We start from the raw sequence: 20,253 nt of genomic DNA on the forward strand, positions 1-20,253 counted from the left end.
ACAGTTATGCAGCACACTATTTACACAATTGTTCCCACGCCGTGGCCAGTGGGATGATGATTTAGAATCGAAGATACTTCACAACCAGCGGTAGCAGGGCCAGCAGCGAGATGGAGGAGGATGATAACTGCCGGATGGTTCCGGTGGCACCACCACTCGCCGGTTCCGCCATCGATGCGGACAGATTCGGTTGCACGTTCAGAGCGGAATGGCGTACCTCGACATCTGAACTAGGGGTCGTGGTGGTGGTACCATCGGTCGACACTGCCACCGATGAAGCGGCACCAGCAGAATCCGGTATCGTGGCCAATGGTGCCATTCCTAGGGGATTGTCGGCCGGAGGAGAAACTGAGCTAAGACTCGCCGCTGGACTGGATCCATCTACCGTCGTTGGGCTGACTTCGGTGGGCATCGGAGCTAGAGGTGTATCGGTTGAACTGCCCACAGGCATCGGTGCTAACGGAGCATCTCCGTTGGGATTGGCGGGCAGAGGAGCCAACGGAGCATCACCATTCGGATTGGCCGGCATTGGAGCGAGTGGTGCTGGTGTTTCAGCGGCCGGGGTAACACCAGCAGCAGCAGCAGCAGCAGCAGCAGCCACCGTAGTGGCCGCAGTCGTCGTAGTTGGTTCCTCTTTCGCTTCCTTCGGCTTCAGCGCATCGTACAGAGCGGCTCCACCAACACCAGCGGCCAAACCTGCTGCGCCAGCACCGAGAATCGTGCCGATTCCGCTTCCACCGCTCGATGGTTGCTCATAGTGATGGGCCGTTTGTCCAGGATGTCCTTGGTAGTGTCCGGGATCGTAATGTGCTCCAGCACCCTGTGGCGCATATCCTGGCTGATGAGGGAACCCGGAAGGCTGCTGCTGAGGATAGTATCCACCCGGTTGCGGTTGATATCCGGGTGCTGGGAAACCACCACCGGGATGTTGTACTGGGGCTCCCGGGAAGCCTTGCACCGGTTGAACCGGATACCCGGGTGGAGAATGAGCGAGCGTGCCAGCGCCGCCGAAGCCGCCACCAGCCGTAGCGTTGTGTCCGTGCGATCGGTAGACGTTACCAGCGACGATTCCCGTTCCTGCCGCACCAGCTACTGCTGCTCCTCCATACGAACCACCGGCACCGGCTGCTGGATGTGCTCCCCCACCGGGAACATTCCAACCGTACGAGGGTCCTGCGGAGTAAGGTGGTTGTGCTTGGGAATGCGCAGGTGGTGGAGGTGGATGTGCTGCCGGTGGTGCTGAGTAGACGGGAGGGGCCGGTTTCGCGGCCGCAGGCGGTGCTGCATGGCTCGGTGAGTAACTCAACTTGGCGACGTCCGGATTTGCGTAGCCACGGTGTCCGGTCGGTTTCGTGACACGTGATAGGGCCACCTTACGTCCTTCGGTCACGTTCGGTAGACAGAGCAACACCGAGAAGCAGACGGCCAACAGTTGCCTACTATTTTTAGTCGAAGTCATTAAGCGCATCCGACGCATTCCACCGCGTGCCTCCAACATGGTGCCTCGACGATTCGCTGTACACCCTTTTGGTTGTTTTTGTTCCTGTTTTCTGTTGCTCCAACAACCACTTGTTACACTCTCGTTCACTGACTAAACTTCACTTGTCCGCGTCCGCGTGTTCAAGTGCAACTGAACTCGAGGAAAAGCGCCAGCCAAATGTGTGGCCAGCCTAGAAGCCAGTGAAGCAGCAACAACAGCAGCGAGGAACTAATAATAGTTTCGCGATCTCGACTCGGATATCGCTCCCACACCTGCTTGAAGGGCTGGTGATTTACATACAATCCACTCACGGCAGCAAAAGCTCTCTTATCGGCAACAGCAGCAACAGAACTATGATCCCGTGATTGGGAATCGAGAAAATTCCCCCTCCGTGCACCGGTCGTCGATGGAGATGAAACGTGGCGAGTGAGTAATTCACACCGAAATCGTCCGCTAACACACTCTTCTACGGACAGGCCACACTAGGCTCCCATACACATCTGCAGCCTCTCTTGACACTGATAGCCGTGGCTCAGGGCGCGCGATCGCGAGTGATGCTGCTGGCGCTCGTTTTATCTCTTTCCGTGGCCTGCAGGGGATAGATACCGTGGGGGAAGAAGAAAAACAAGAAAATAAGAATCTCTAATGAAAACTCGGTACAAACGGGTACACACAGCTGAAACGACCGTGAGTTACATGCAAATGGGGGCCTCAGTACTGGTGGTAGTGATGACTGGTTGAGGCTTTCGAATGATCTTCAATAGGTAGGTCGGTAGCAGGTGATAATGAGTAAACAACCCAGCCGAGTGCGGCTGTAGCCACACAAAACAGTGTATCCGAAAAACAATGCGCAGTTTTCAGTGCCATTAACACGGGGGTTTTACTTTGCGTACGGTTAGCGACACCATTTTCTCCATACCCACGTGGTGGTGTAATGCTAATTCGCCGTAAAGTTCCTCAACAAGATAACTCCCGATACACTGAGCTGTGATGTTCCAGCCCTGGGATTAAGGCCCGATAAGCCTTACCTGATCCTTGGTGTGAAGTTACCCTCTGCCCATTATCTGCTGTGCTGTTGTTGTGTTTGCGTTGCTGTTATCAAACTCACCTCGCGGACTCTGTAGCGCTGGATCACGAGCTTGCGCGCACAAGGTACTTGCTCCGCCAACGGTCGAACGAGTAATGACCAACCGCAGGTGAGCTCGATTCCGTCTTCCTTCTTGGGTTGATATCCACTTGATACGGGACTGCTAATGGTAGGATGATGATGGTTTGGCCACCACACTGAGTGAGGCACGGCGCTCAGCTCAACCAACACACACAGACCGGCCGATTAGCATTCCAAAATAGGGGACGAGGTAGACATTACCCCACCAGTCAGCCAGTTACCGGGAAGTGAGCGAGCAAAGGGAAACGAAAGCACAAAGACCAAAAGGATCCTTACACGTCCCTCCTTTTCTCTCTGCCTTACTCTATGTCGTGTGGCGATGGCTATTTTCGGTTGAGTTCTTAAAAGGACCTTCAATAATTTCTTCGTTCGTCTTTCCATCGTATTCGCGCGGCAAATTTGAGCACATCGTATGAGGTGTGTGAAGGGAATAGCAAATACCAGGTGCCGGGCATGCCGAAACCAAAGAACAATGAAAAGGACGCCCTGAAATGTATCCTGGAACTCGCAAAACAATGGCAAATACGACACGAAAAAAGGGGGAAAAGCAGTTTTGTATAGTGTCGTGTACCTTTTACAAAACTTGATCAAATCAATAGAACGCTCGCTGGCTAGATGCGTCATCTAAAATGATATATACATTAGCCTTCCTTAATGTTCCCGTATTTTACCTTCGAAACAACCTTCAGATTCCTGGACAATGATTGGAGGATAGAAAAATGTGTAAATCATCCCATAGTTTCAACACCTTTCAACACACGCGCGAAGGTGGAAGGGATCAGCGCTTAGTGCGGGCGGCGGTTGCGCCTTGGTGATGATTGGCGTAATTTGCTTCATTATAGTTTTCCACTGCGATGCCCTGGCAATTGGAATCATTTTCAGTGTGAGTAACCCATCAAATCACCGTCACCGCTTGTCACCGTTCCAGCACCATCACCATCACCCTGCGGTAGTGTGATTAAACGACACATTGAGGTCCTAGGTCCGTCCACCGTCTTTAGGTCGTCACATTCCCAGAGCTGGCCTTTCTGATAGCCACTTTAATGAGCGGATGCGTAGTGGGAGTGATGAAATTAGAACCTCGCCTATTGCCACATTCCTATTCTGTATCGAGCCCACTAAGAAGAGGAGGAAAGTTTGAGGAAGGTTTTGAGCGCCCAACGCTTGCTTGGATCGACTGTTCGGAATTTGAATTTAAATGAATGTTAGTTAGTACAGGTCCTGCTACACGGAACGTAAATTTACGCGTAAATTTACAAATTAATGCCAACACGTTTACGTTTGACGAGGAAATTAAAATCGTTTTGTGGAAAAAAAAGATTGAACACACTAGCAATGATCACTCACTATCGATGTAAACCACAAAAAGAACATAATCGTAAAGAACCTGTAATCGTTTGAAAGCATGTAAACGGCAAGCGTAAACGGCATTAATTTTTACGTTTACGCTAGAGTTTACGCTCCGTGTAGCAGGGCCTTATACCTTTAGGTGCAATTTAACAGAAAACGCTTCAACGCTCGGAACGCTTGGAGAGCAAATCGAAAAAAACTTGTTGATTCTACAGCAATTATTTGAAAAACCGTATAAGAGTTAGGTCATCATTGCACAATAATACACTACACGAAGAACTTACTATCCACGTTATTTATTGAACATTTTGAAGGGGCATTTTAAGCCCTTTTAACTGTTCTAACACACGCACTATCACTAGCTCCTTCGAAATTGTTCGAATTTAACCCTTAAAAAACGATCCCGACTTTGAAACGATCCACCGGAATGGGTCAAGTTCCGGTACGTTCGGTTTGCTGATGAGCGCCCCATTCGCCGCCGTCGTCGTTTCGGAAGTTGAGGTTTCACCTAAAGGTGTGCCGGAAACCGCCCACACACAACAGAACACAATCGCAAACCACAAGCAATGGAACCAAAGATCACGGCAGATTCCACGGAGAGTCTTCATCGTGTGCAGTCTACGAGATGGTGCGCAGCCTGCAATCGACTGTGAAACGTTGTTCGAAACAGAACTGCGTCTTTCCGTGTCGATTCCTGATAAGCCGCGGCTGGACGGGACTGATTATTCGTTTTCTCATTCATTCGTTTCTCCCTCCCATTCTCTCTCTCTCTCTCTCTCTCTCTCTCTTGATCTCCAAGCTTCATGCTACTCTTCACATCAATCTGGACGAAAGGAACAAACATTACATTTCCGAATGCACTGATAACAGGACATGCAGCGAGACAATCATTGGAACGATGACGCAAACCATCGATAACGGGATAGCGTTGCCCCGATTGCCATGGGGATTCCGATGATGGAACACGATTTTGAATTCCTTCGTTTTCTGCTTATCCTTTGCCTCTGGAGTAGTTTCATCGTCTGGCAAAGTGTCCTGTTCCAGCCCCTGCTCCGGGACGTAGCGTTGCGCAAGCTCCTCTCCAATCGGAACGAATTCCACGTTCGGATCATCACCGAGGAGCATCAAATCGACGGGATCTAAATAATCTTTAAGCTCGGGAGCTGGATCGTAAATCGGTCCGGCTAGTCGTTTCGGTCGTTGAGCACCAAAGCTACCCGATTCTGTGGGACGTCTGCCTCTCGATGGTGATGATGCTGGCGAAGCGGCAGAACTGCCATCCTTTCGATGCCCTTTGAACCGAGTATCGCCGTACCGTCGATAGTGATACTGAGAGTACGCATTCGGAACCGTGTCCGACGTGAAGAAGTCATCTTCCCTCGGCGAAAGTCCATAGTGTCGCCGATGACTCGATTTCTCGAGTTCGAAGGCGGATTTCCAATCCTTCCGTGGTGTCGATCCGAACCGGGCACGCCACGTACGCTGTTGCCACTTTTGAACACGATTCCGAACCTTTGCCTCCACTCCCGGGCCACCATTCTCGGTCAGTTGGTAGTGAGAGAGGAGAAGGAGCAGGGAAATCAAACATCTAGTAGTAATCAACATCGCAAACTGCCAACACTGCACTGCGGCCACTCGTTTTCACTGGAATGCTACCACTTGATGCTGCGTCTACGGATGCTGAGACGCATCTGTACCTCATCTCCTGGTTCCGAAGCAACGCTCTCGTGCCAACAATATGGGCGCGAATAATCGATAAAGCTGAAGACAGTCTGGCGCCACGGAAGCACGGTAGGTCTGCGCGACAATAGTCTCATCGTTTTCCGAGAATTTTCCTCGCCTGGTCTGGTAGCAATTTAATTTTCATTTTCCTAACTTATCAATCGTTTTGCATGGGAGTTGCATACATTTTTCATACATTTGTCAATTCTTAGACCGCAACCAGTCACGAATGAACAGCATTCTCAGCGGCCACAATCGCAGATGGTAATCGGCAATTCAAAACAATTCCAGTGCAATTCCATCAACCACAAACTGGTTCTGTTGGTACATGCTTATTATTAAATCCCTCAATCGGACCACCGGACACCGGACCCAGTATAGAGCCAGTTCGCAAGTAGTTCACTGAGAAGTACTACTTTCATTCTCCGTCGTTGAGATCGTGTGCCTTGGCCCCTGCTAGGGACATAGCTGAGAGTGTGCACTGGACGGGCTAACCGTCAGACCTGTGCGCTCTCCACACAGCTACTCTACATACTGATGCAAGCGCCCTTAACCTAGTATCATTGGCGCAATCATCTTGGTGGCCCGTTTGGCTTCGCAAGGCTCCGGATTTCCGGATTCCATTTTACGTGCAGCATAATGGAGGTAGTACCATCGGTACATTCATAGACGCTCGACCCTCAAGAAAGGTATGAAGCATGCATGCATGTATGGTCGATCGTTAGTGTCCGATTTCATCACGGCGAAGGTCGCGAAGGCGTGCCAACTGACTGGACTGGAGACTGGACTGGAAGGTAGCCCTGGCCGGTGGCATGAAAATCAAAACAATCACCACCTCTCCGCCAAAGTCCACCATCGGTTTCTTCCTTCTCCGCTCCATCGCTCCCCCTCCCCTCCAATCCGGTTGCGCGTAACACGATCCAAATGTCGATCGGCGAGAAAATCAGTTTCGTGACCGGTTTTTTGTTTTTGGTTGCAAAAGTCCGCCTCCGGCCAGCTGAACGGTGGTACTCCGGCGTCTCGGTCTTCGCGTTGCAGCGCTCCGGGGGTGCAACAGTGCCCGTAGTGTTCTTCTAGCGATCGCCGCGAGTGGACCTAGCCAGCCGCCAACCCGACGACCGTACGATGCGTTTTCCGTGGAGCTTTCTGAGGCCCTTCCCGCAGGTGGCCATCATCTGGTTGCTGATCGCTTGCGGTTGCTGTGTGTTGCTCGGACAGGCCACCGGAGACGACGGGCAGGCGGTGCACGACTGGGACATCCGGTCGCTGTACCGCGTACGGTTCCAGCACATCACGAAGCGGCCACCAAATCCTGTGCATCCGCGAATGGTTGATCGTCGATCGAAGTTGGCCACACGTTGGGCCGCGTTGAAAGATCGAATTGCCGAGTTTTTCCCATCGCGCCACACGAACCCACGGACGGTGATCACCTTCGATCGACTGGCGACGGATTTTGTGAACGTTGGTATCGTGAAGCTGGCCAAGGTGTTGGATCCTCCGAAGCCACCGAAGCGAGGCGGGAAAGGAAAAGCCGACAGTACGGTGGTACCTCCAACCGGGACAGATGCCGATGCAGAAACGGTCGCATTGCCGGATACCACAACCAAAGCGACTCCGGACGATGCACGACCCAAGCGAAGAGTTACGCTGGTGATGGATTTGCCCGATTTTCTTGGTGTGCAAGAGGACTCAGCGGAGGAGCAATACGAGGAGGAAGATCCGAATGATCTCGTTATTGTGAAGCAATCAAAACTCAAGCGCAGAACACCCGGTCTGCCAGCAACTCCAATGAAGCTCATCTGTGAGGAACCGTGTGCAGCCAGTGTTGCCATGGCGGACCACGGTCCACCTAGAACGTTGATTACGCTGACCTTAGCCGTATCACTGCTGCTCTGCAGTGCGTTTCTGCGGATGTGATCGCCACCTCGCCAGCGAATGGCAATAGTTGATAAGGCTTTCGATTAGGCTACGCTGCAATGTGTTTTCGCGAATTCCGTGTGTCGCGCGATTCCGTGCTGAAAATTGGCCACAGGCCTCGCATCTCGCATTTTGTGGCCAGCTGTGCTAGTGTCCGGATTGGCGCAGTGCGCAGAAGAACATAAACCATGCGCTTGTTGGTGGTGTTGAATCTGGTGCTTCTAGTCCAAGTGTGCTTAGGAGGCGCGATCGTTCCAGGCCCACGCGAAGACTCTTCCTCCTCCTCACACTCGTCCGACGGATCTGGTGTGGCATTGACTCGCCGTAAGCGTGGTTGGGGATGGAGCAGTTCACCTTCAAACCAGGTCACTAAGCGTCCGATCGGCTGGAGCTTTGGCGATACGCAGGAGGTAACCGTTAAACCGAAGAAGACGAACCGGTACACCCAAAGTGCACGACGGACCACGGCTTCGCCTGCCTTCTATCACAACGTGAATGTGAATGTCCACTATGGTCGCCCAACCAAAAGCCTCGGCCGGGAGCTGGTCAAGGCTGCCCTGATCGTCGGTGCGGCGGGAGCGGTTAAGGCATACTCCAAACCGGCTACACCGGCCCCGATGACCGCCAAGCAGCGGGCGGAAGCACGCGAGCGACGACGCCAGGAACGACTTGCGCGGCATGGCATCACCTCGACTCCGATCGTACCGGTGACGGCCGCCGTCGTTGAAGGAACAGCAGCAACTACCGCCGTGCCGCTGGCCAACTCGGAGCTGATTCCGGTGATGATGCAGGATGAGAACAAGTTGCTCCATATCGTTTACGTGCCACGGGACAAGATACCGCCCGGTGGTATCCCGATCGCTACCTCGGCACCATTCCCTGGGATTCCTGGAGCCGGAGGTCAGCTACCGCAAACAGCTCCACCTGTATCCCCGCAACAGTCGCCAGTAGGGCCAGTAGGGCAACAGCCCGTCGCAGCTGCTGTAGTTCCTCAACTTCCGTAATCAACGTGCCATGCTGCTGCTGCTGTGGCTGCGGCTACGTGTCATGCTCATCCAATCAGCCGTTGGGTGTGTTGGCACGTCGGAAGGCCAGAAGCGAACGATTTCTCAAATTAATTGGTCGGTTAGTGGTTGGCGGGCTGCTACACAGTTAAATGGTTCCCAAAATGCTCCCCGATCGCACGCATAGGCATGGTGCGACTTGGCTTTAAACTTTGGCCACCCTCAACCGCCACCTTGCTAATGTGAAAGTGGCCCACCAAGTGGCATGTTGCGGAGATTGCGCCGACACACCAACAGCGAACCACCAATAGCGGACTGCCGATGCCGATGGCGATGACGCCGCACGAATGCCGACCATTATTATTGCAACCTTGAACACGGAAGGCAGACCCACCATCATCTAGCCGGAGTCCGGACCCGGGGGGGCCCGGGATTGTTGTGCAGCAGCAACAGCAACAGCAGCAGCAACGCCTGCTGCGATGTGAAAGGACCGCGTCGTTTAGTGCTAAGTCGCTGCCAGTGACTGCGTACCTTGATAGCTGGATATGAAAAGATTGGAATTATGCGTTTTTTGGAAAGAAATTCGTTTCTGGGCTTCGTTCGGCGCCGCGGTAAGCTGGAGGCCATGCGCATCTTGGAGACCCCTAGGAGGTCGGTTGCTCCTTCTTCGGAACGTGCCAGCTTTCGCAACACCTTTTCGATTAACTTTTTACGAGCGCCAGTAGCTGTAGCTGTGCATTGATCCCCCTTTTTTATGGCTATGAACCAATGAGCACCATTTGACTAGTTGTAAGACCCGACTCGCCGCTGTTTGTATGTTTAATGTGTTAATAAATCAATAAACTCGTTAGAAAATCTGTAAACAATAAGCATAAACACAATTTTCTATACTTGCCCTCTGACGTACTGTAGGTTAAACGCTCCGCGATCATGAGCACATGTGCGCGATGGAAAATACCATGCTGGCTTCCTCGCTTTTGGATTGACAAGAGCGGTAGTAAACCTGGTGATCCTGTAGGTTATCACGGCGAACACGGCGTTGACCGCACGACAGGCACGATGTCCGGGATGCAGGTCCTTGGCCAATTACTGATATTCCGAGAAGTGGGCTAATCTCGGCGAGCGAGCGTCAGACGAGAATTGATAAGAACCTTCACCATCCCACTGGCAGCATTCCGTTTGCGTTTGCACGAAATTGCGAGTCATTCCGTATCAATTCCTTGTCAGGATCGTAAGCAAGTGAGATCGTCCTCTTGTCGACACCAACACCGCCCGCGTTGGATTCGATTCCGTGAACCGCGTAACCAGTTGAGCAAACCGCCCACTCTACCCCACCATCGAGATGCGCCTGACGGTGTTAATTTGCCTTTATCTCACCTTCCTCGAGGCGTCAGTGGGAAGTTTAATCTATCCCGAAAGATCGATCGTGCAGCTACTGGTGGACCAAAGTCGTGGGATGGCGCTGAAAGGAGCTTCCACCAGCGGACAATCATCTTCATCATCATCTGTCGATACGCTTACCAAGAATGGCCACGCTGCGTTGAAGGCTTCAGCATTAGAGGTGATCGAAGAACGTACCGAGGTCCCATTGAAGAAGCAGAAACGGAGACCGGCCACCAAGAAAACTGCCAAGAGACTGATTCACCATCGCGGCTCGGTACGGCCGCGACCAGGGAAAACATGAGGAGTGATTGTACCTTTATCGCTCGAAATTAGTGTTTTTAGGATCATCGGAAACGGAGAGCATCAGTCTCTCGCTTTACCAACAGGAGGAATTTAGATTAAGCTTCATGAGTAAACATAATGCAAGTTTAGCAATAAAATATAACCACTTGCTTATGCTTAAAATTTCGAACATGATTGCTTCTGGCGGAAAATTTGAAATTGGGTTTTAAATATGAGATGACATCATTTGGTCGCGCAATCTACGCAGTTTGGAGCAGGTTATGCCATGCAAGCATTATCAATTTCGGATTAATCTTCGGACTCAATTTGTCAGCCAGCGATAAGCCAGCGGAAAACACCCAGAACACAACAGACCCAGACTAGATCGAGAACAAAAACATCGTACAAATGTTTCAGTGGTTCGGTTGCAATCAACATTCAAAAACAGCTTACACTTTATTAACTCCCATGTTTTGTTTTTCCTGTAACACACAAATCGTTCGCTTCACATCGAATTACACAATCGGCTACGCTAATAAACGCGATAAAACACAAACGGTTTCGCTTTTCCACAACACGCATCACGAACTACGGCATTATAACATCCTAAAAGGATAATAGTCTCCCAATTATGCTCTACCTGGGGGGTTTAGTTGATGCGCTAGGGAATTGAGAAAGATAGACTCCGTTTTCTGTTCCCAAATGTAAATGTTTCGCTAAAACACTCTCAAACGCCACGCCAGTCGTGCTGTGATGTGTGCTACTGTTGCTGCTGCTGCTCCTGCCCCCGGCGAGGGCTTACATTTAAATTGTCTTTTATCAAATGCTGTAAAATACCTGCCTCTTACACGGTGCGTGCTACCCTTTTGCCCATATGCTTTATGCTGTCCAGTGTTGTGTGTGTGATTAAGAACTACCACTAATTTTCTGCTCCTACTGACAAGCTCCTAGCGCATAAAGTAACCTACCACCATCGGTCCGCGTGTGATTATCTGCTGTATTTGGTATGGGGTTTTTGTAGTGATTTCCTGCTCGACATATTCGTACTACGGCAGCTGCTCGTAGTACGTTTCAATCTTTTGCTCTATATACTCTCGTCTTCATTAACACCTGAAGGCACTGACATGTTTTATTTTTTTCAATAATTTACGTTATAGTTTTACATTCGGTTCCTGTAGCATATAGTGGCCGCGAATAGCTAAATCAATTTTAACACTGTTTAATTTTAACCGATTTTAACTGAAATCTATCTGTTTTTGCAGTCAACACACATGGCTCAACCAATATTTGCACAAGAACTTTTAAAATCTACATAGAAATCATACCGTATCGTACTGAATAAGTAATAAAACCAATTTTAAATCAATTCGTGATTTTTTCAAACTCGTAAGCCCCCGGTGCCGCTATCCGGTCTGCTGCTATAACCGGTCACACGTGTGCACCCTACAACTATGGTGGGTAAAAATAATACTTAACTTTTCTAATCAGCCCCTTAATTCCCTATTCCCTTGAACCGCTTTGCACGCCTGTGTCCTTAACCAGTACTCCTAAAGATTGAATATCCATTCTCATCTAAACACTCCTCAACGAACTACATGTTGCTTCCTGACTAGATGAGTGATACTAAGCTCCTCTGCTTTGCTTTCCCCGCATCGGTGCCGTTGCTTTATGTTAAATTCTGTTGTACTTTGTTGTTTCTTAAAACCAAAAGAAAGAAAAGCAAAATTCACAAAACCGTCAGTGAAGATTAAAAATCAGTATCTTTGTCATTTCTACTTCGATTGATGTAAAACTTTCACAGCATGCTCAAAACACGACTAAAATTCAGGGAAAAATGGGGAAATTAAATGGGAAATTCGGGAAAATAGAAATTACGCCATCCACCTCCAACGTTTTTTCAAGATACGTTTTTGACCTACGATTCGCCTGTTGTGCCAGCAAGCGACGCCAGCGTTCTCTATGCGGTTTCTGGCGTATGTTCCCCCCGAGAGGGCGCTAGTGTCGCTTCCGAGAACAACGAATGAAAAATCGGAAAATACTTCTGGAAAATTCAATGGAGGGGGTGCGGTGTACATTTCACATTTTTCCCTGAATTGTGTTCCTGTTTTGGGTATGCTGTGAAAATTTTATACGAATTGGAGCGGAAACGAGAGAAATACAGATTTTTAAACTTTACTTTTCTTCCCTATTCTCTCATCTTTTACGATATTTTAAAACGTTTCCTCGAATATTAACATATTTGGTGGTTAAGAAACTCTCTGTGATAGTTTAAGGACTAAAATTATATCATCTTCCTTAACTCTGGTGGCCTACAACCTAACCCATCGCCTAAGGAGATCACGTTGGCTAACTAACTTTAGGGAAACCTGTTTTTGCTTAGAGTAAAAAAACTTAAAAAATCTACAAACGTTTGCTAAAACCGCGTTTTGGAATGGATGATTCACAAGGATAAACCCGGGTTAGACGATCGCGGAGATGACAAACCATGCGCGCACCGCTAGCGCCGTGGCCTGGAACAAACCCCCTGGCCAACCCGGTAATTGCTCTTGAACGAGCGGCACGAACCTATGACGGCCTTGGGTTACGCTGTTGCTGCTGCTGCTGCTGCTGACGATGATAATTTTCCGCCAGCTTTTCCACGTAATCGTTTCGTTCGAGGCGCACGTAGGGGACGACCGACGACCGCGCGGTTCTCTCCATAAGCTCCAATAGCGTGGTTGTTTTGGCCGTTGCCGGCGGCGATGCTGATGTACCATTTCCTCGTGGTGATGTCAACGGTGATGAGCGGAGTGGGGAACAGCAACAGCTACGGCGACGCACGAGCGCGGCTTGGCGTGATTTCTCCCGCAAGCCCCGTGTGGATCGTTGCGAGGACCGATCTTGCTCGGAATTGGACCGACTGTACAGTGTTGGTGACACGCTGCCGATCGATGTTCTGCGCCGTGGAGGTGTCAACGATTTTCCCCTTGACTCGAGACGATGCCGCGCATCGGAAGATGCTGTAATCGCGATCGATTTGGACTTACGCTGTCCATTCAACTGCAGCACCTCGATCTCAGTGGTATCCTCTACTCCACTGCTGCTGCCACTGCTGCTGCTGCTGCTACTGCTTTTGCTGCTGCTGGTGGATTGCTGGCTATCGAATATCTTGTACGAAGGAATTATCAACTTGCGCGCCACTTCTCGCTTGTTGTTCACGTTGACAATCACATTGGGACGAACCGAGGCACCGAGAGTCAGGCTGGCGCACATGGCGGCTCCACGGACGGTTGCATTAGGACTGGATGGTTTGCGGTACATCTGATCGATGCTCAGCAAACTCTCTTCAAAAGATAGCTTCTTCTTTTTCTTCTGGTTGTTGCTGTTACCAAGACGAGGGGACACAATCACTGATCGAAGACGATCGCCAGCCGTTGGGGTCCCGACGCAAGAACTCAATGAACTAGTGGAAGGGCTTACACTGCCCTGGCTGCTTCTGCTGCTGCTGCTGCTACTCCTGCTGCTTGGACTATTGCTAGCGCTGCTGCTGGTGCTACAACCATAACTGCTATCTACTAGGGTAGTGTGAATGAGGCTTCTCACTGGCTCGCATTTTGTCGGCTCTGTGCTGGGGAGCTCGATATGAGATTCACAATGGGACGGCGATGGCAGGATCTGAACTTTGTTGTTGTTTGTCTCGATCGGTTCATCCTGGCATGCAGGGTCCGCAGCTTGCAACTGTTCTTCTTCCGATGCACTCTCAATAACCTCAATTGTCTCTTCCACATGAGGCAACGGGGCTCGAAACTGTTCCTCTTCCGATGCACTCTCGATCAGCTCGATTGTCTCTTCCATATCAGGCGGACAGCTTTTGTTGCTCGATTGCGAAGACGACGACGAGGAGGAGGAAGAAGAAGAGCTCGAGGACGATGAATTGCTCGAAGAGCTACTCGAGGAGCTACTATTGCTAGAGGAGCTACTACTAGAGCTGGTGGAGCAATTACTATCCTCGTTCTGCTGCTCGATTGGTTCCGTTACCAGCGTAGGCGCAACGAGTAGCTTTTTCCTTTCCATCAGTTCCCGTAGAGAGATACTTTCCCTTGGGAGCACTTTCGATTGCAGCTGGATATATCGTTGGTGAACAACGTACTTACGAAGCAGCCGTTGTCTGGTCCTTCGTCGATCAGCATTATATGGCGCATGCTTCTCTCGCAGCATTCGGATCGTGTGCTGTTTCAGGGAACGTTCTTCATCCACCGGAATGATCTCTTCGTACTGAATGCATTCGGTATCGCCATCAAACTCAAACAGCTCAGTCTCGGCAACAGCTTGGTCCGGTTCCGGTACCATCACGTCACACTCATCCTCTGACGAACTCGTATGCATCATTTTCTCAATCTCCTGTTCGACTCGCCGATAGATATCGTTCTCGCTATCCGACATGACCTGTCGCTCACTGCTGATGGCGCTAGTAGGCGAAGGTTCTTCTGGTCCCAGGTTGGCGAGAAAGATCTCATGGTCTTCACACTCTTCCTCCGAGCCCTGCCGCACCACTAGCAGATCTTCCTCTTGAAGTTGTACACTGTCACGCAGGAGATCCGCGATCGAACCACGATCCTCTTCCACAATAAACACTCGACCACCACCGCTCACACATTCGGTAGAGGAGGCCGCATCCATTGACTGCAAACCCTCGTCACTCTCGACGATACACACGGCATCGTTATCAGTCACGTCGATGAAGATATTGGTCTCACTAAGTACCGACTTGCATAGATCTTGCAGTCTGGGCGGTTCATTTTTGATCTCTTCGATGATATAAAGGTGCTTGTTGATACAGATGGCTTTCTCGCAGAGCTCTTTCAGTGAATCGGGCTGTAGGAACAGATTCGATGTTACAATTCGTTCGTAACAGAGCTCGCGGAGTGTAGGAACACTCGGTACCTCGGTGGACGATGCAGACACTAGTTCTATGGCAAATTGCTGATCGGCAGGGTCTTCCTCCAGTTCCATTGCAACCGGGATAGGCGAGAATTGTTGCTCTTGCTTTTGCTGTTCCTGCGCGTGCTGTGGCCTCTGATGCTGCTGCTCGGTAACATCATGGTGATGCTGCTGCAGCTCCTCTTGCCGCTGCTCCTGCTGTTGCTGCTCCTGATTATTCGGCTGCGGTCTCGGTTGCTGCAGCTCTTGCAGCTGTACCGCTTGCTCCAGCACCTCTTGTTGCCGCATTGCTTGCTGTTGCAGCTCTTCTTGCCTCAGCTCCTGCTGGTGCATTTCTTGTTGCTGCGGTTGTTCGCATTGCTGTTTGACCTCTCGACGCCGAGCCAGTTCCTGCTTAGCCCAGTGACGGAATGGCTTGGAGTTAAGTGTATCCAGCAGCAGATTCTGTAAGCTTTTCGGGTTACGTCTGACGGTTTGTACTTTGAATTTCGCCATATCACAATTGATAAACTCCTCGATGCTTGACCGACGGGCTTTCTTCGGGAATCGGGGCATATCGTAATCGTAGAAGCGTCGCTTTCGATATTTCGGGAAACACTTGGGAACTTTGAAGGCATCCTCCTCCTTGTGCTCCTGTTGTTCCTCTGCGACTACTTCTCGAGGTTCATTAACACTAGAACTTACTTCGGGCGCTTCATGCGCTTCCGGCTCCACTACTGGTTGCTCGGTATCTACAGCAGCATTCTCCGACTCATCGTTGATCGGAGATTTCTCCGGCATCTCGCACTCTAATCCAACATCTTTTTCTGGTTTCGATTCTTCCTGTTCCGCACAATGCTCGGCGTTCTGACCAGGCTCAACCTTTGGTTCTATCTTCACATTTTCTTCGAGCTTTGGTTCCACTATAACCGTAGACTCTTGCTCGTTGCACTGTGCATGCGATCCAGCATCTTCTTCTTCATTATCCTTGTCCTCTTCCTTAATCCGCTCTTCGACCTTCCGATCTTCGTACACCACTTCCGATTCGAGTTCGGTTTGGTAGTACTTCTCACGGTTTGATTCGATCTCCTCAAGGAACTTTAGCGAATCGGCACTATCGTTTATCGGTACCACGTTCTTCGGTAGCTCGTTAATGATACTCAGGTGTTTGTACTTGTTCAGCTCCGACTGTGGCACATCGTACGTCTCAAGGATGTACAGTTTCTCCCCGTCCTTCTCGGTGACCGTTGGTTGCTCCTCGGTTCCCGGTTTGACCGGTTTTTCAATGTCCACCAGGATGTCCGGCAGATTTCCAGTGCCACCCGTGTTCTGAACGTTCGCCACAATCACGCCCGTGTGAGCTGCTACCGGTTGAGCTTTTGCAGGTTCCAACGGTTCGTGGTGCTCTGCTTCTAACGGAGGGGTCGGTACGGTACTACCCTCGATGACCTCGTACTCATTCATGTGTTCGTCCAATATAGGCGTCACTTCTGGTGGTTGTGGATCGTCTGGATAGTTGCACGATTCAAAGTTCTCGTGCGAGGACACGTTATTGTTCGCTTCCTTCGCCGGACCTTTTGCGCCACTTCCATCGTCCTCTTCCATCTCACTCCAGCTGGTCAGATAGTCACGGAGACTCTTATCCTTTAGGCTATCATCGAGCGCAAAGCTCCGAGAACCCAAACCAAGATCCTCCATCGTTGTATAGGCACCGTAAGGGCCAGCTTCCGAATGCAGATGCTGCAAATGCTGGTGAGGATGGTAAAGCCCTCTCGCCATCGCCGACTGACTGGGTGAACCGTATCCGGTAACATTCGCCACCGTTCCCGCCGTCGGTGACGGTTTGCTGTGCAGATACCGATTCTTTAGGTACATCTGCTGACAGTCGTAGTTGAGTGGATGGTTCGAGTCGTACATCGATCCACCACTGGTGGACCCCGGCATGATCGGTGGGTTCTTTAGAATCTTCACACTATTGATCTGCTCCTCCAGATCGATCAGCGGATGATTAACGTCGATCACCGGGTTCGGTGTATCGTAGAAGCAGCTCGACGAAGGTTTGACCGTTCCGCCACTGCCCGACGTGGGCACACTTGACGGTGCGTGCTTCTGCGGTGGCATAAGCTGCGTTTGATGCGAGGTATAGTGCTTCATGCCATAGTGCACTCCGTGGTGTACGGGATTCGGTTGCATCGCTGTGGGTTGGCCAGAGGTGTAGTGCTGCTGTGTGGCGGCCATACTAGCCGAGGCCATATTAGGCGAATAGAAGTCGTTTATGTTTTTGCTGAACGTTAGCTTCGGGTTCGAGTAGCCTCCCATGCCCATCTGTGACGCTTGGTGATGGTAGCTGTTGGCGGAAGGTGGACCACTAGCGTATCCTGCGGTGGCACCGGGCGCGGCATGATGCAGCGGATCATTGGTACCGTACGGATGGGGCAGCGGAACCCGTCCCATCGTTCGCTGATGGTACGGATCGGGATCGTAGGAACTGGCACCGTTCGTGGTGTATCCGTATCCACCACCGAACACTGCGGCACTCTTGTGCGCAGCATGGGCTGGTGGGTGAGGTGGGTGATGCGTATGGGAGTAGCTGTTGGCCGATTGGCCCGGAGCCGCCGCATACGCCATACGGTTCGGTGGTATGTACGGAGTGTGGTTCGGTGGGTGATGTCCATGGTGGAGCTGTTTGACGTACGTATTGCCGTAATACTCTGGGACCGGCTGATGCATAGCCTTCGCACCAGGGATCATCTGGGGATAGTAGGGAGTTGCAGCACTCCCAGCGGCGGCAGCAGCAACAGCGGAGCTCGTCCCTGGAGCTCCTGACGCAAGGTATGCGCTTCCATTGGAGGGATAGCTACCATGGTAGCGTTGAGATCGTTCGTTGTACATGAGATCGGAGTTGGTGGTCGATCGGGAACCACTCGATGGGTACTTGTTACGCACGATATGCGGATACGGTTCATAGCCCGGATGTAGCGTTCCGGTAGCGGCCTGCTGCGTCTGCTGCTGGTGCAACGGTGTCGCTTGCACACCGTCCGGATGATACAATCCATAGCCTCCTGCGTGTGTGCCGTAATGTGGCGCACTCGGCTGTTGCTGCTGTTGAGCTGGATGCTGCTGCTGCTGCTGTTGCTGTTGCATCTGGTGCTGCTGGTGATGTGACGATTGATTCATCTGTTGAGCCGCGACGTACTCCGTTGCGTAGCGGTAACTGGCACCCATCCGGCTCGCCGTGTGATGATATTTGTTCGGGTTCTTTGCCTCAAAGTTCCCGATAACGCTGGCCTCATGATGATGGTGGCTGGTGTACTCATTCCATCCAGCTCCCGGCCCACCTTGCGGCCCACTGCCCGGTGCACCATACTTACCACCAACCACACCAGCCGACGATGGCTTTGCGCCGGTTTGATAGGACGAAGGGGGACCATGGTACGGATATGGTGGGGCCATAATGTTGTGATTGTTATTGCTAATGTTGATGATCGTTGGATTGCTGACAGCCTGAACACCGCTTACTACACTACTCGATCCAGCAGCGCCAGCACCACCACCACCGAGTGCCGCACCGGTACCAGCGGTCGTACCAACGCCACCAGCACCAGCACTACCACCCTGGTACTGTGGTGTCGCTAGGGCGCCAAGAAAGTCGATCGTAGTGCCACCATTCGTAATCGCGGCCACGGTCGGTGCTCCGCCAGCTGGATGATGATGCGGTCCACCGCTAATGTTGTTGACAATGTTGGTGTTGATGTTGTTGATGTTGTAGGTGATGCTGTCACCGGTGTTGGTTTCGTACTTGCGCGTCGTACTCGAGTTCGTCACGCTTGAGCTGTACACGCCGGGATTGCTGGAGGTGTTGTTGAGGTTGATATCAAGCGTAGCCGCCGTACTGGTACCGCCACCGACACTGATACTGGCTCCTCCAATGCTACTACCGCTGCTGTTTCCACTACTACTGCTGCTGCTGTTGCTGGAATTGTTGTTGTTAGTAGTCGATTCGAACAAGGTAACTGTCTCGTCTGGGAACAGGCCACTTCCGACACTACCTCGCCCACCACCACTATCACCACCACCATTCACGGTGCGATGGCTCTGTGTAGAGTGATGCTGACTGCGAGTCTGGAGATCGGAAGGTTGCTGCAAGGAATGCGCTTGTTGTTGTTGTTGTTGATGGTGTTGAGCAGCATGCCGCTGGTGGATAGCATCCTGCCCTTGACCGTAGCCTCCGGAAGTGCCACCAAGCGGTTGCAATGGCGCAGTTGATTGCTGCGGAGAATGATGCTGGGAATGATGGTGATGGTACGGGAACTGGTGGCGTGTGGCACTCACTCCCAGGGTAGATGGTGCTGGTCCACCTCCTAGCGTGGGCGGTGGCTGTGGTGGGATCTGCGGTGGATTGTGAAGCTGATACTTCACGCTCGTACTCGGCAGACCACCGGGGTTCGGGAAACTGTTCGAGATATCCGCATACAGTCCATGATGATCCATGATCGAGAAGGATCGACGGTATGCGACCTGTCCGTCTAGCGAGTCATCTGATACAATGTTGTCCGCTGCAATAAGTGGTCGGAAAGGAAGAGAGAGAGAGAGAGAGAGAGAGAGAGAGAAAGAGAGAGAGAGAGAAAGAGAGAGAGAAAGAGAGAGAGAGAGAGAGCGAGAGAGAGAGAAAAAGGTTGGTCAATCCAGGTTGTGGAGTGATTTCCATTTCTAAAAATCCACCCCCATGTTCGTCTTCGTCCAACATAATGCCACGCCGATACGAAAAAGTATATGTCACGGGGAGAACCTCCGGCAAATTGCTTTCACTTTTACCCCTTTTTCCCCGCCACCCACTGCGTTTGATCCTTCCCTCACAAAGGGCCAATCCATTGTCAATCAATAAATCGTTTCGTCGTTCGTTCGGACGCAGTCGCTGTCGCTGAAGTCGTACGAGTGCCGCTGATGGACCGAATCCATTACTGTCCACCAACAGCATTTCGCGTTCCTGTGGCCACCACCGCTACGCTACCACTTAATGAGGGTAAAAAAAATTACGGTACACTGGT

General features: G+C 51.3%; 3 protein-coding genes across 15 annotated transcripts in view; 1 reads left to right on the forward strand and 2 right to left on the reverse strand.

Moving 5' to 3' along the window:
• The window catches only part of LOC125951351 (transcription initiation factor TFIID subunit 4-like), a 3,051-nt gene extending 334 nt beyond the window's left edge, over nt 1–2,717 (reverse strand). The window contains exons 1-2 of one of the 2 annotated variants that reach the window (XM_049680139.1): nt 2,589–2,717; nt 1–2,069 (exon numbers count right to left, since the gene is read on the reverse strand). The exon at nt 1–2,069 is cut by the window's left edge and continues 334 nt beyond it. In XM_049680139.1, coding sequence (XP_049536096.1) covers nt 62–1,498 — 1,437 coding nt within the window. In that variant the 5' untranslated portion in view covers nt 1,499–2,069; nt 2,589–2,717 and the 3' untranslated portion in view covers nt 1–61. Of the gene's footprint in view, nt 2,070–2,508 lie in introns of both variants that reach the window. The other variant, XM_049680140.1, reaches the window with a different exon arrangement.
• LOC125951362 (uncharacterized) overlaps nt 1–10,477 on the forward strand; it is an 89,676-nt gene extending 79,199 nt beyond the window's left edge. Inside the window, exons 1-3 of one of the 9 annotated variants that reach the window (XM_049680153.1) lie at nt 2,260–2,676; nt 3,338–5,789; nt 5,933–10,477. In XM_049680153.1, coding sequence (XP_049536110.1) covers nt 7,826–8,641 — 816 coding nt within the window. In that variant the 5' untranslated portion in view covers nt 2,260–2,676; nt 3,338–5,789; nt 5,933–7,825 and the 3' untranslated portion in view covers nt 8,642–10,477. Of the gene's footprint in view, nt 1–2,257; nt 2,677–2,740; nt 3,307–3,337 lie in introns of those variants that run through there. The other 8 variants (XM_049680158.1, XM_049680154.1, XM_049680155.1 and 5 more) reach the window with 8 other exon arrangements.
• Nucleotides 10,478–10,841: 364 nt separating this feature from the next.
• The window catches only part of LOC125951328 (uncharacterized), a 34,297-nt gene continuing 24,885 nt past the window's right edge, over nt 10,842–20,253 (reverse strand). For all 4 annotated transcript variants that reach the window (XM_049680087.1, XM_049680089.1, XM_049680088.1 and 1 more), the window contains exon 3: nt 10,842–19,761. In XM_049680087.1, the coding sequence (XP_049536044.1) occupies nt 12,872–19,696 (6,825 nt within the window). In that variant the 5' untranslated portion in view covers nt 19,697–19,761 and the 3' untranslated portion in view covers nt 10,842–12,871. The remainder of the gene's footprint in view (nt 19,762–20,253) is intronic.

Source organism: Anopheles darlingi, chromosome 2 (genome assembly GCF_943734745.1).
Source record: "Anopheles darlingi chromosome 2, idAnoDarlMG_H_01, whole genome shotgun sequence".
Classification (NCBI taxonomy): Eukaryota; Metazoa; Arthropoda; class Insecta; order Diptera; family Culicidae; genus Anopheles; species Anopheles darlingi.